Source organism: Podarcis gaigeae (assembly GCF_964106915.1).
Source record: "Podarcis gaigeae genome assembly, chromosome: 12".
NCBI lineage: Eukaryota > Metazoa > Chordata > Lepidosauria > Squamata > Lacertidae > Podarcis > Podarcis gaigeae.
In genome coordinates, this window is record NC_139688.1 from 55,194,556 (window position 1) to 55,209,610 (window position 15,055).

At 42.4% G+C, this 15,055-nt stretch overlaps 1 protein-coding gene across 1 annotated transcript in view; it reads left to right on the top strand.

The window, feature by feature from the left end:
• The window catches only part of BMPER (BMP binding endothelial regulator), a 169,748-nt gene that overhangs the window by 116,901 nt on the left and 37,792 nt on the right, over nt 1-15,055 (top strand). Inside the window, exon 13 of the mRNA XM_083706332.1 lies at nt 863-1,199. Within this exon, the coding sequence (XP_083562458.1) occupies nt 863-1,199 (337 nt within the window). The remainder of the gene's footprint in view (nt 1-862; nt 1,200-15,055) is intronic.

Consider the following 15,055-nt stretch of genomic DNA (forward strand, 5'->3'; position numbering starts at 1 on the left):
CTTGATTCCCCTCGGGGTGCCTCCCAGCTGTACAATTCAGTGATTCTGTGAATGGAGAACTCATCCATTCAGAATAAAAAGAGACATCAAAAATTAAATTCAAACACCGCCTATTCTTCCACATCATTCTTTTGTGTATGCAGACCCAGAATTAGCTGTCATGCCTGCAAGTGTTAAGGATGTAGCCAAGGCTGAGATGTATGAGCAGGTGACGCTTTGAAGAGGCAAGCAGGAGAATTGCCTCTAAACTGAGCAACACACAATAGCTATACATCAGAAACAGTGAGGTTTGACTAAGGAAAGCCCGCAACTTATGTGAGGCTTACGTTCCAGGGATTGTGCGTAAAGCCAAAATCACGTATGGTCAAAACACATTGGGTGCAATGGCTGGTGGGCTTGCCAGAGTCTTCACCCCTGGACACACAACCTCTTCCCACCCCCCCTTTTAATTAATTAATTAATTAATTAATTAATTAATTAATTAATATTAACATTGACAAGCCTGCATGGCTGAATACACACATTAAATGCACATGAGCAGGGAGTGTTTTGTATGCCTTCTTTTGGCGGGGGGGGGGGCAGCTGGTTCTCACTTTTTAACCTGCCTTATGGTGTGTGTAGGAGGAGCCATGACTCCATGGCAGAACATATGCTTTGAAGGCATTAGGTCCCAGTTTCAGGCCCTGGCGTTTCCAGTTTAAAAGATCTCAGACTAGAAATCCTCCAAACTTCTGCTCTCCAGAGTAGCCAGTGCTAGGCTTGATAGACCAGTGTTCCAGTTCAATATATAATGTTCACATGTTCACATACTGTCTATACACTGATACAGGTTAGCTTCTTTCCTTCTTGCTTTCTTTTTTAGGCCTGGAAATCTCTTGGGATGGAGACAGCTTTGTGGAAGTCATGGCTCCACCACATCTTAAGGGCAGGCTCTGTGGCCTATGTGGCAACTACAATGGACACAAGAGAGATGACCTGATCGGAGGCGACGGGAATTTCAAGTTTGATGTGGATGACTTTGCCGAATCGTGGCGTGTGGAGTCAAATGAATTCTGTACTCGCCCTCCAAAGAAACAGTTTCCAGAACTGTGCCAAGGAACAGTGAGAGTAAAACTCCGCGCCCATCGGGAATGCCAGAAACTCAAAGCGTGGGATTTTCAGACATGCCACTCAACTGTGGACTACACTACGTTTTATCGGTAAGCTTATCAAAGCAGGAACCTGCTGAAAATCCACTGGAAATGAAAAAGAGGTTGAGGGGACAGGGTTACACAAGTAGTTAGTAAAGAATGGTAGCTATGCTATGTAGGACACCTTAAAGCAAAAGAGTGGTAATTTCAGTCCACAGTGGGCCAAAATGTATTCTCCTCATGCCAGTTTTGAAATACAGTGGTGCCTTTGTTAGACAAAATTAATTCGTTCCGCGAGTCTCTTCGTCTTGCTGTTTTTTCATCTTGCGAAGCATGGCCATTAGCGGCTTAGCGGCTATTAGCGGCTTAGCGGCTTAGAAAAAGGGGGGGGGGGAAGGAAAAGAACTCGCAAGACGTTTTCGTCTTGTGAAGCAAGCCCATAGGGAAATTCGTCTTGCCAAGCACCTCAAAAACGGAAAACTCTTTCATCTAGCGAGTTTTTCGTCTTGCGAGACATTCGTCTTGCGGGGCACCACTGTACTGTTGAGGTATATGGGACTGAAATTGCAGCCATGCAAATAAGTTAGCCAAGACTGCCAACCCCAAAATACTTTTGCTTAGCAAAGTAGGAAATAAATAAACTTGCCATTAAGCAACAGTCAATTTGCTCTGAGGAAGCTCACACTGGATATTGGCTAGTATGCTATTAAGAGGTTAATAGCAAGGAGTAGTCATCATTGTCAAGGAAACTAATTGACACTACCTATTAAAGGTAAAGTAACAAAACTCAACCCCAAATGACATAAAAGAGGTAGAAGGCTTGGTTGATACTTCTCTCAAACATTTTGTTTGTTCTGTAAGGCCATTTGAAGCTAAACAGTATCCTTTTGAAAGGTTCACAATATATTTTCTAAAGGGATTTGTGCCTTCACAGCAAGAAAACGTTGCTATGCATTCTGATAGGTGGAAAAAAGGATTTAATGGTCATTGATGGTGAAGGTTTATAAATGAAAATGGTTTCAAATGATAATGGATAATTTATAGCGGCTTGCCTGAATGATCACCTAGCTGGGATTCTTACTTACCAGGGGGACCAGACAAGTTGCTATTCACAAGCCTGCCCTGTGAGCATTTAAAACAGATCTGCTTAGTGTGGTTGTGCTAATAGCATAATTTGCTCATTTGAGTATAAACCATGAAAAATACTTTTCTGAGGTTAGCTTTATCTGCTAGGATGACAAAGGGAAAATCAAATCTAGGTTCATCTAAGTCCATGGAAATGTTAACACATTCCTTCATCCAAACTATGAGGACATCACTTTCTGTTTCTTGTTCAGCTCATATGTAGCCATCTTCCAGCAAATATACAACTTTTTTATTTCATTGGATTTTGGCTGGTGTGAAAGATAAAGGTGTATTGATTTTGGACTGCGCAAAGGTGGGTAGAAGTAACTGTGCTTCAGAGTTTACACATCTGTCACGACTGTGCTGGCATTTCTCCAATGTTTTCTGCAGTGAAGGAAATGAAAGGTAGATTAACGTCTCTAAACCCAAAGTGAATATATACTAAGAGTTATGTCCAGTGCTTAGTGCTATTAGTCTGTTTTTCCCCACTTTATGTCACATTTACTGCTTGTTATTTTGGTGCAGACAAGGAATATACGTATGATTGCCATAAAGAGTGTGATGACTGCACAAAGTGTATTGAACTTCTGGATGATAAACGGCATCTGTGGAAATTCATGTGTGTTACTTATTCCCTAATGGCTTCGCCCCAAACAAGCCTTGATGAAGGCTTCACAGATACTGTCAACAGCATGGGAGTTCCTTGCACATGATGTGATCCCACCTGTGAATAGCATGATCCTATAGACAGACCCCTTTCCCCCACCTACATGGCTTCTCCCCAAACAGCTGCAATTCAGTTGGATGGAAAATGCATAATTTGGGTGGTTGGCCTCACTTACGTAATCTACACAAAGGCCACTGCACCATGGGTTCACAACACACAGAAGCAACTCTTAAGCGTCAGACTGCGATAGTGCGATATGTGAAAAGGATGAGATTAATACCACAATATATTATATACTAGGGACATGGGTGGTGCTGTGGGTTAAACCACAGAGCCTAGGAATTGCCGATCAGAAGGTCAGCAATTTGAATCCCTGCGACGGGGTGAGCTCCTGTTGCTTGGTCCCTGCTCCTGCCAACCTAGCAGTTTTAAAGCACGTCAAAGTGCAAGTAGATAAATAGGTACCGCTCCGGCGGGAAAGTAAACGGTGTTTCCGTGCGCTGCTCTGGTTCGCCAGAAGCGGCTTAGTCATGCTGGCCACATGACCCGGAAGCTCCCTTGGCCAATAAAGCGAGATGAGCACCACAACCCCAGAGTCGGCCACGACTGGACCTAATGGCCAAGGGTACCTTTACCTATATTATATACTGAACCTGAAGCAATGCTGAAATATAGTTCAAAAAAGAAGAAAGGGTATTTTGTTTTCCTCTGTTGTGCTAGATCAACAAAGAGCATTAGGAATGCTTGTGCAAGGGAGAACTGTTGTCTGTATTTCGGCAACGGTTTAAATTTTACTGTTGCCATTTTTCACAGGTAAGTGATGAAAACTGGAAATGAGGACCAGGTACGGAGGAATCAGGCTTTATTTCATCAAGCACAGCATCTGCCCTTTTCTTTCCGTAATGGGGAGTTCCCCCTATTTCCTCTTCTTAAGGTTCTTATGATGAATTTAGTGTACTCAGTTTCTTGACACCAGGAACAAAAGTGATTTATATCTTGGCAAAGGCAGATACCAAACATCACAGCAAAAAATGATGTGCAAAGGTTACCGTAGCTAGTTTCCTCTTTCCATGATAGAAAATAAAATTGCACGTGGCCAGAATTTTTGTAAAGGTTATGTCTTCTGAAGATTAGGTGCTTTACTTCAAAGAGCACACTATTGCTAAACCATTTATGACTTTAAAAACAAAAATCCAGGCCCTGCTTGATCAGAAGAAGGTCCATCTTACCCAACATCCTGTTATCCACAGTCAGTGCCGGATTAACGTATAAGCAAAACAAGCTATAGCTTAGGGCCCCACATACAGCAGCAGTGTTTTGTGTAGGCTCCTATGATGTAAGTAATGTCAGGAGTTCAGCCTACACTTGAGTAGGATCCTGGCAGAGACACATGCCCAAATGGCATGCTCTCTCCCTCCTGGTCGATTGTCGAGAGCTTCAAAAGCTTTCTTCAGCCCAAATATCACAGTGACCGATGCCAACCGACACCGGCACATTTAGGGATCCGCAGAGTTTGCACATCATGCATGACAGACCTCAGCAACTCAGCATTTTGGCTAATCTACTTTATTTACATATAAACACACACGGAGCACTGCAACATGGCCCCCCCTCTCTCTCTAGCATTAGACAGCAAAGAGAAAAAGGACAAAAGACAATAGTCCCACTTCACGGAACACAGTAACACAAACATCCTGTCTCCTTCACATCCCACTCTGTGGAGTCAAAGCATCATGTGATAGCCAAAAATCCCATGACTGCAGTCATGGAGCAGGAATTCTAACAAGTAATGGGCCCCGCCTGCTAGCCTGCTCCCTAAAATATCACTGGTTTGCTCATTTCCATATAGCATATATGCAACACAAAAAACAGTGGCAATTTGTTGTTGACAAAGGACAGCTGGACATATAAAGGGCCCCATTACCTTCAGTAGCTTAGGGCCTCATCAAACCTATATCCAGCCCTGTCCACAGTGGTCAGCCAAACGCCGATTTATCTGATCCCTTTAAAAATAGGAAAAAAACTTAAACTTATATATATAAGCTGTCTATATAGCTGATCAGCTGAGTACCACTAAATTTGTAACAAATTCCAAAGTACTTCCTTTTTGCCTGTCCTCAATCTCTCACCATGCAGCTTTGTTGGATAATTCTGGTTCTAGAATTATGAATTTCACTGGCAGGTGAGGCAGGGTTGGGAGAAAAGGAAGTGCTGCTCCACACACACTGCATAGTTACAACTACAAGTGGAAGTGATGACCACCAACTCTGATGGCTTTAAAAGAGGATTATGCAAATTCATGGATGATAAGGCTCTCTGTGGGTACTAGCCACATGTTCTGCATCCACTATCAGAGGCAGAAAGCCTCCAAATGGCTCCAAATCATAGGCGATAGAATGTGGTTGTGTTAGGGTCCTGTTTGCTGGGCTTCCATGGGTTGGCCATTATGAGAACAGGAGCCATTGGCCTGATCCGTCAGGCTCTTCCTTTGTTGTTGTTGTTGTTTAGTCATTTAGTCGTGTCCGCCTCTTCGTGACCCCCTGGACCAGAACACGCCAGGCACTCCTGTCTTCCACTGCCTCCCGCAGTTTGGTCAAACTCACGCTGGTAGCTTCAAGAACACTGTCCAACCATCTCATCCTCTGTCGTCCCCTTCTCCTTGGGCCCTCCATCTTTCCCGACATCAAGGTCTTTTCCAGGGAGTCTTCTCTTCTCATGAGGTGGCCAAAGTATTGGAGCCTCAGCTTCACGATCTGTCCTTCCAGTGAGCACTCAGGGCTGATTTCCTTCAGAATGGATAGGTTTGATCTTTTTGCAGTCCATGGGACTCTCAAGAGTCTCCTCCAGCACCATAATTCAAAAGCATCAATTCTTCGGCGATCAGCCTTCTTTATGGTCCAGCTCTCACTTCCATACATCACGACTGGGAAAACCATACCTTTAACTATATGCACCTTTGTTGGCAAGGTGATGTCTCTTCCTAAAATGGTTAAAAGGTGCAGGTTTGCACATAATAGACTTTTGGACCACAAACTTTATAGATGACGTGCAATTGTATTGTGTGAAAATGAGGTGAGCATCCTCACCCTGCCCCGGGTTGATTTTTGGAGGTTGAGTTGTGCTGCAGATTTAATGTGTTATGAAAGAAGGAACATTCTGTAGATTGCAGGATTGTTGGCTTTTTAAGAGATCTATTGTTGATAAGTTTTCTGAGAAATATATCTGTGCAAGAACATTTAAAATTATGATACGTTCTGAAATACCAAAAAAGGCAATCAACCAAGCATTTCAGCCATCTTATGACATTGTGTTAACAACGCAATTTGTGTGATGACATCTTAACTTCAGTTTTAAGATTCTTTTCTTGACTTGTGATTTATTCCCTAGTTAGGAATCCAAAGCATACAGCAGTGCCGCTATTTGGGTTAACTTTTATGTATGCAAAACTAAAATTTTGAGTTGCAGGTTGTTTGAAAAGTGCCCAAGGAACAGGGGCACCATGTAAGGAAAAGGTACAGCTTTTAGTTCCTTTTCAAACTATAAGCAGTGATTGCATTACAAGTTTAGACTCCCCTTTACTTTCTGCTCATTATTCTATTTAGTAAGAACATCCTTATTAGACTACTTTTAAGGACATGGTGTGGGCTCCCTACCTACTTCCTCCTGTATCTGCTGTTCCACTTCCTGTCAGGTATATTCATGAGCAGATCTTCCCCACAGTAAATCTACTTGCTTGGTGGTGAGCCAGTAACAACTAAATGCAGACCATATTTTATCAGTAACCTGAACATGCACGGCTGTGTCTATATGACTCTGTCCACAGACAAAGTCTCTCTGCAAATGGTATTTTCTGCATGTATTGCCAAAAGTAACACCTTCAGACTCACTAGCATGTACTCCCTGTGTTGATTCGGGTTGGTCAGGTGGTAGAGTCACCATTGGCAGAGCATAGTCCTATGATGACACCATACACAGTTGTGACTTGTGACAGTTGCACACACTCCCCCGTGCTGTGGGATCAGACTACAAGGAAGTGATCGTCCACTGATAAGTTAATGTGTAGGAAATGGGTGTACAAGCTGTTAGCAAAGGGGGGGGAGTGGGCCACAAGTGGAAGGTGGCCTGAATGTTTGAAACTTCCTTCAATAAATATTTTTTTAAATTTCATTGTTAAAATTTAATATTTTGTTACTTTGTCAGGTTTTTGTGAAACAGAATTTACAAGAGGTTCCATAAGCGCTGACTTTTATGCAGATATAATGTCTCCATATTCAAATGATGAAATTTTAGTCTTTCAAATACCTGTTTATGTGCCTTATGGCAATGCTCCAGTTAATGTGACTGCAATAATTACTCCCAAATTAAGAAATCTAAATGAGACTTTATGTGTAACAGTCTCTTGTTAAGGCGTCCCTACCAATGGAGGTATTTTTCTTTTTTCTGAAATCAGTCTCAGGCTGCCAAGTACCCATTAATTACAATGGTTAAATAGTATGTTCATTGGCATAGAAGAAAGTCACATACCTTGTTTTTTTAAAAAACTGTATTGCTTTTTAATCACCTCCATCCAGACATAGAAAAGTAAAAGCTGATAGGCAATGTGGTAGTTGGCCTCATTTAATGTAATCAGTTTTTGAAGCACATTTGGTATGATGCAAATGCAATTAATTTATCTGTGTTAAATAATCCTGTGTAGCAAGAGAAACACTGTGGAAAAATAACTAACATTTAAGTATGCATGGATGGAGACATACAACGTTTCCACTAATCAAGAAAATATTCAGACTGAAACTAAGCAGGAAGATTTGGAATATGCCCTAGCCTTTTGAGAGGAACACAATAATGTATGGCATTCCCCCTTGATTCTGCCTTACCCTCTGTGCCCCAAACATAACCTGACTGACACCTGGGGTGCACATGCAAGTCTACAGCCAATCTTGAGCACAGGATAGAAGTAATTCCCATTGAATTTAGTGAAGCTTAGTCCCAGGAACCTTCATATAAGATTGGTAATTCAGACTCATGCGAGTGAAGTAGAATTTGCTTTATGCAACTCTTTATCTGTGGTACCTTCAAGATATGGAGTGTATTAAATACCTAGGAATCTATGTAATAATAATAATAATAATAATAATAATAATAATAATAATAATTAATAATGATTTATTTATACCCTGTCCATCTGGCTGGGTTTTCCCAACCACTCTGGGCGGCTCTCAGCAGAATAGTAAAACACAATAAAACATCAAACATTAAAAACTTCCCTAAACAGGGCTGCCTTCAGATGTATTCTAAATGCACAACAGCATTAAGGGTGTGTGTGTGTCTTTTTTACATATCATTTAGCTACCACCCCTACAACTTCTACAGTTTGGTTCTGTAATTCCACAGTACAGCTCATAGAGACTATTAATAATTACTCCTTGTTTAAAAACGTTCCTTAGTATTATTTTCTATAACTTTGAACACAGTCACAGATGTTTTAAACCACCCAACAACACCATTGGCGCTTGTGCTTGCCAGTTAGGTGATATCAGGGCTCAACTCAGATTAGTATTTTTCAGAATATCCATGAACATCTGCCTATTGTAAGGTATTTCATACAGTACAGAGAACTATACTTGTCTGTTTTATAGAAGTACCCCAGGAACCTTGAATTTGGAGGAAACCCACTGCCCCCCCCCTTTGTGTTTGTGGTTATTACAGCTGTAAAACATTGAAACTATGCCAGAGGATTCACAGATGTCTCTTTCCCCATTGAGATACTGGGATGCTGAGAAGGAGGGTGTGCGGGTTGGACATCAGATTCTGACAAGACCGCAGCGCTGGACAGACATCACTCACCTGGGACTCCCAATGGCTTCCTTCCAGTCTAGGAATGCCGTATCTCCCCTGTGACCCACTTTATGCTCTCCCTCTTTGAGAAGCTAATGATTTTTGTTGTTGCTCTTCAGGAGCTGGGAAAGAATTTATAGGGAAACCAGATGAAGAAGCATACTATTTTGTAATTAGAACTTAGAAGTTCTTCTTGGTTAAAAAAGATGGCATGTCAGGAATGCTCCTTTTGGTCCCCCCTAATTATACAATGGTACCATGTTTCTATATTAAGTAGATATGGTTTCTTAGCAGGAACACACAATTCTCTCTCTAGTTATACTGCATGCTTGTTATTTTTATCCAGCAGAAATCCCTAGCTTTTTGGTTCATTACTCGAGTCATTGAAATCTGAGTCTGATGTTTCATAAGCATCTGCTGCCCCTCCCTGTCTGAAGAATGTGCCTGCAATTCAGAGGGTCATTTGGGTAGGTCCCTATAGGCATGGCGGAAATGCTTTTAGAAAGGTTTGGGCAACCAGAGCAAGGGGGAATAGGTACTTCTTTAGGTGCCTACATGCAGTTGAACTCCCAGAAGCATTCCCTACCTTCCTTCTAAATTGCCATTGCTTGTCACATAGCTACACTACCAGCAAGATTCATGGTCATGGTGGCTTTCTCTACTCCCTCCTCATGCATCAGGCCAGCCTTCCCCAACCAGGTGCCCTCCAGATGTTTTGGACTCCCGAATTCCATCATCCTCTGCCAGTAACAGCCTAAGTTGGTTTAAATTATAGCCCATTGAAATCAATGCAACAAGTTAGCTATACAGTGGTACCTCAGGTTAAGAACTTAATTCGTTCCAGATGAATGAAGTGCAATTATTATTATTATTATTATTATTATTATTATTATTATTATTATTATACCCCACCCATCTGGCTGGGTTTCCCCAGCCACTTTGGGCTTCTTCCAACACATATAAAAACATAATAAAACATCAGGCATTAAAAACTTCACGACACAGGGCTAACCAACTTAGTATGGATCCAGTACTTTGGTTGTGATGCTTGCATTATAGTCCTATTTATTACCAGCAGTTGCTAGAGCAATTATCAGTTTAAAAAAACCAGAAACCCCTACTTTACAATTCTTTACACTACTTTACCCTCACTTGCCTAAGTAGACTAGGGCAGAGGTTCATAACATGCCATAGAATCATAGAATCTTAGAGTTGGTAGGCATCCAAAGGTCATCTGGTCCAAGCCCCTGCAATGCAAGAATCTTGGCTAAAGTATGCATGACAGATGGCCATCCAACCTCCAAGGACAGAGGTGCCCAAGACTACTCAGTGTCATGGCTGAGAGAGGATTTGAAGTCTCAAAACTTTTTTGTGAGCCAGTGTGGTGTAGTGGTTAAGAGCAGAGGACTCGTAATCTGGTGAACCGGGTTCGCTTCCCTGCTCCTCCACACGCAGCTGCTGGGTCACCTTGGGCTAGTCACACTTCTCTGAAGTCTCTCAGCCTCACTCACCTCACAGAGTGTTCGTTGTGGGGGAGGAAGGGAAAGGAGAATGTTAGCCGCTTTGAGACTCCTTAGGGTAGTGATAAAGCGGGATATCAAATCCAAACTCTTCTTCTTCTTTTACAAAGCAGTGGCTATCTCTAGTCTCCAAGAAAACAGATGAGCTCGCAGCCTCATTAGGACCAGGAGTCCCTGCTTCCAGAAGGCAATAGTTATATACTCTCCAAGAACACTGTAGCAGTCACGTAGTTTTCAGTTGGAGCATATTGCACTCTGTCAATTACACCTAATCTTGACTGTAGTCCAGGGCTTCTTCAAACTGGTGTTCTCCAGATGTTGTTCAGCTACAGTTCCCATTGTACCTGAGCTTTAGCCTTGCTTGCTAGGGCTGTTGGGACTTTTAGTCCAAAACATCTGGTGGGAACCAGGTTGGAGAAGGTTTCTTTCATCTTTAGGGAAATACAGCATTGGCAACAGAGTACTAAGTAGCACACACTCTCCCCCTTTCCCATTGTGAGTATAGTACCAGGGCTTTTTCATTTGGCTACACACAAAATCAGGGTAAAAACACCCACACTGACTACATACAAACCCCCCTCTAAACTACATCACAAAATAACACATTATTATATCTTATCATTTCTTCTTTTAAAAAACAAAGGAACTTTCACTCCAGGTATTCAGATTAGCAAGCATTTTTTAGAGCACTCCACTAAGTGGCAGACTTCCTAATGTCTATGCAGAAAGGTTGCAGCATTTTAGAGAAAATGAGAGTAAGAAGCAACATGATATAAGTTTTAACAAAATTATGCATGGCATGGAGAATGTGGATGAAGTTTTTCTGCTTCCCTCAGCACTGGAATTTGTGAATATCTAATGAAACTGAATGTTGGAGGTTTGGGGACAGACAAAAGAAATAGTTTCTCTACATGATGGACTTCACTCCTGATGGCCACCAATTTAGATGGCTTTAAAAGAGGATTAGACAAATTCATACAGGTAAAAGCTGTCAGTGGCTACTGGCCAGTGATGGCTATGCTCTGCCCTCACAGTTGGAGGCTGTAGGTTTCTGAATACCATTTCCTGGAAACCAAAAGTGAGGAATAATAATAATAATAATAATAATAATAATAATAATAATAATAATTAGTATTTATTATTTGTTCCCCTCCCATCTGGCTGGGTTTCCCCAGCAACTTTGGGCAGCTTTCAACAAAGATTAAAAATACATTAAAATGTCACACATTAAAAACTTCCCTAAACAGGGCTGCCTTCAGATGTCTTCTAAATGTCAGGTAGTTATTTATTTCTTTGACATCTGATGGGAGGGCATTCCACAGGGGGACGCCACTACCAAGAAGGCCCTCTGCCTGGTTCCCAGTAGCTTTGCTTCTTGCAGTGAGGGAACCACCAGAAGGCCCTCGGTGCTGGACCTCAGAGTCTGGACAGAACGATGGGGGTGGTGACACTCCTTCAGGTATATTGGGCTGAGGCCATTTAGGGCTTTAAAGGTCAACACCAACACTTTGAATTGTGCTCAGATATGTACTGGAGCCAATGTAAGTCTTTCAAGACCGGTGTTATGTGGTCTCGGCAGCCTCCCCCAGGCACCAGTCTAGCTGCCGCATTCTGGATTAGTTGTAGTTTCCGGGTCACGTTCAAAGGTAGCCCCACGTAAAAGGTGTTATTGCATCCTGCTAGCAGGTTCCCCACAGGTTCCTCCCCATGAGAACAAGATGTCGGACTACACAGGCCATTGGTTTGACCCAGCAGACTCTTCTTATATTCTTAAATTCTTAATGCCTAATCTGTTCTGTGCTTGTCCCATTTTTAGGTGCACACTTAAACATCTTAGGGGTACACCTGAAAATGTAACATGTAATTGAACTGCAGTAGAATCTTCCCAAATAAGAACATGGTAAACAGCTTATATCTGCTCATTTGCTATTTCTGTGGGCTGCTGCTGGCTTTCAGATTCATAGGGCCTGGGGGGAGATTTTTCCTTCATGACCTGACTGATTGGATTTGAAGATTCAGTGACTAAACAGAAGAAGAGTGTGTTGGTATGACTGGGTTTACACTTCAGCCTATACTGACTGTAGGGAATCGCTGTTGTTAAACTCCAGACCTCTGTGATTTTGCCAGAGTGGTTCTTCAGCCCTTAAATAAATGTTGTGTACTCTGGGTATGTCTGCCTGTGTATTGGAGAAGCTAAGGGACTGAGAGATAGCTTTCTTTGTTTTCTCATTTAAGCTTTACAACCAAAAACAGCTGAAGCACCATTTGGGAAACGGATTTATATGAATTCCTCTTACTGGAAATGTTTATACTTTCTTCCTGAGAAATAGCCCAAGTGTCTTGATATTATAGCATAAGCTTCAAATCTGTGCAAGTTGGAAGGAAATGGAAGGGAAGAGAGTACCTTTGCAGAGAACCTTAGCGTATCATTCCCTGTGAAGAAGTTTTGAAAAATGCCTGCCATGTAGTTGGATCTCTTTCCAAGGCAAATATATATCTTTCAGAAATATTGCTGCGGACTACAGAGTTAAATGCCTTTGGGGGCATTGGAGAGAGATGGGGATTACTTAGCGGCATTTGGGGAGGATGGAGGCAAAAGAAAAATCACATAGGATCAACTTAAACATTATGATTTTTTACTAAGTGACTCTTGGAAGCTGTTGGTAATCCCTGATTGATCTGTTTCAGACTTAACTTATTGTTAGGTCAGTTCAGTTCTCTGGTAGGGAATTTAAAAGAAGAAGAACATACTCTGTCTGAAATAAAATACGTATCGAGTGTGCCAAATGATGGAATTAAGGCACAAAATACAGGAAATCCTTCTTTGAATTATTGATGACTAAGCTACTTAGCTCGACGTTATTGATAGAAATAAATAAATATTACAATGAGTTTCTTCCCAAATGTGTGCCCTGTTTCACTTCCAAATACGCCTTTGGAAGCTGAACAGCCTTCCTACCCCCAACTCCTGTTGCAGCCCCCCCCCCCGCTGCCCCTGTCTCTGATTCAAACTTACATTGCAGGAGGGTGGGGAAAATACAATGCTGTGCGTCCATTAGTCCCTTGATGTTAGCTCAACTTTTTGGCAGCTTCCAAAGCCACCAGGGACTGGAATAAAAATAGTTCCCATAGTTCCTGACACTCGGAGCAAACTGACCCTGAGGCAGTTTGGATGTTCTGCCGAATAGTGAGGAGAATTTTTCCATTCATCTAATTCTGGTCAGAAATATGAGTCTCAAGAAGAGTAGTAAAATTCCTCCCACCTGAAGCTACAGAACAGCAGCTTACTTTCTGGTTACATTAGCACCATGGTAACTTATAACTTGGGATGCGGGTGGCGCTATGGTGTAAACCACTGAGCCTTGGGCTTGCTGATCAGAAGGTCGGTGGTTCGAATCCCTGTGACAGGGTGAACTCCCATTGTTTGGTCCCAGCTCCTGCCAACCTAGCAGTTTGAAAGCACGTCAAAGTGCAGGATTTACCGGCAGGAAGGTAAACGGCATTTCCGTAAGCTGCTCTGGTTTCGCCAAAAGCGGCTTAGTCATGCAGGTCACATGACCCAGAAAAACTGTGGACAAACGTCAGCTCCCTCGGCCAGTAAAGTGAGATGAGTGCCGCAACCCCAGAGTCGTTCGGGACTGGACTTAACTGTCAGGGGTCCTTTACCTTTAATTTCTAACTTAGGAAAGACTGAAGTTGTTACAGGGAGCCATGGCATGATGTCATGGGAATTGTGCCTGGTGGTGTCCCACAGGGTTCCATCTTGTCCTCCATGCTGTTGTCATTGGGAGGTTTGGAGTGAATAATTGTCAATATACACATGGCACCCACTCTATCTTTCTCCATCTGAACTGAGAGAGGCTAAAATAAAATGAAGCCAAATCCTGAGAAGACAGTAGTGTTACGTGTTCTGAGTTCTCATGTCTGGGAGATGTGAAGACACCCTGCTCTGTACAGGGCTACACTCCCTTGGAAGCAGCAGATCTTCTTCTTGGTTTTTTGGCCATAACTCAAAGCCGAGTAAGATTGTCTTCCATAAACATGGTTTTAACAATGAGTCCGTAAGTTACTGTGGAGACCAATTCTGGATCCACACGTCCTTCCACGGTGGGGACATTGGTTTCCAGGTGGGAGTTGATCACGGTGTGGATTTGTCAAGCGTGCCTTCCTCTTAGCACGTTTCTCCCTTGTGTCCTGAGTTTGAGTGTCTTCAAAGCCCATGACACCTCTGGTAAAGGCTGTTCTCCAGCTGGAGCACTCGCAGGCCAGTGTTTCCCACTTGTCGGTGTTTATACCACATTTTTTAAGATTTGCCTTGAGACAGTCTTTCAACCTCTTTTGTTGATCACCAGCTTTCCATTTTTTAAGTTTGGAACAGAGTAGTTGCTTTGGAAGGCGATCATCGGGCATCCGCACAACATGACCAGTCCAATGAAGTTGATGTTGAAGAATCATTGCTTTGTCACTGGTGATCTTTCCTTCTTTCAGTACACTGACATTAGTTCACCTGTCTTCCCAAGCGATGTGTAAAAATTTTCAGAGACACCCTTCATGGAATCTTTTGAGGAGCTGGAGATGGTGTTTATAAATGGTCCATGTTTCACAAGCATATAATAAGGTTGGTAGTACAATAGCTTTGTAAACAAGCATTTGTGAATGTCCCGGTCCTCAAACACTCTGCTTGCAGGTCAACAGCTTGCAGGTGTCCCCAGAATCAGCAAAGTCAGTGGAAGCTCAGGTGGTCTCAGTGGCTGGGAGTTCCTTTTACCAGCTCTGTC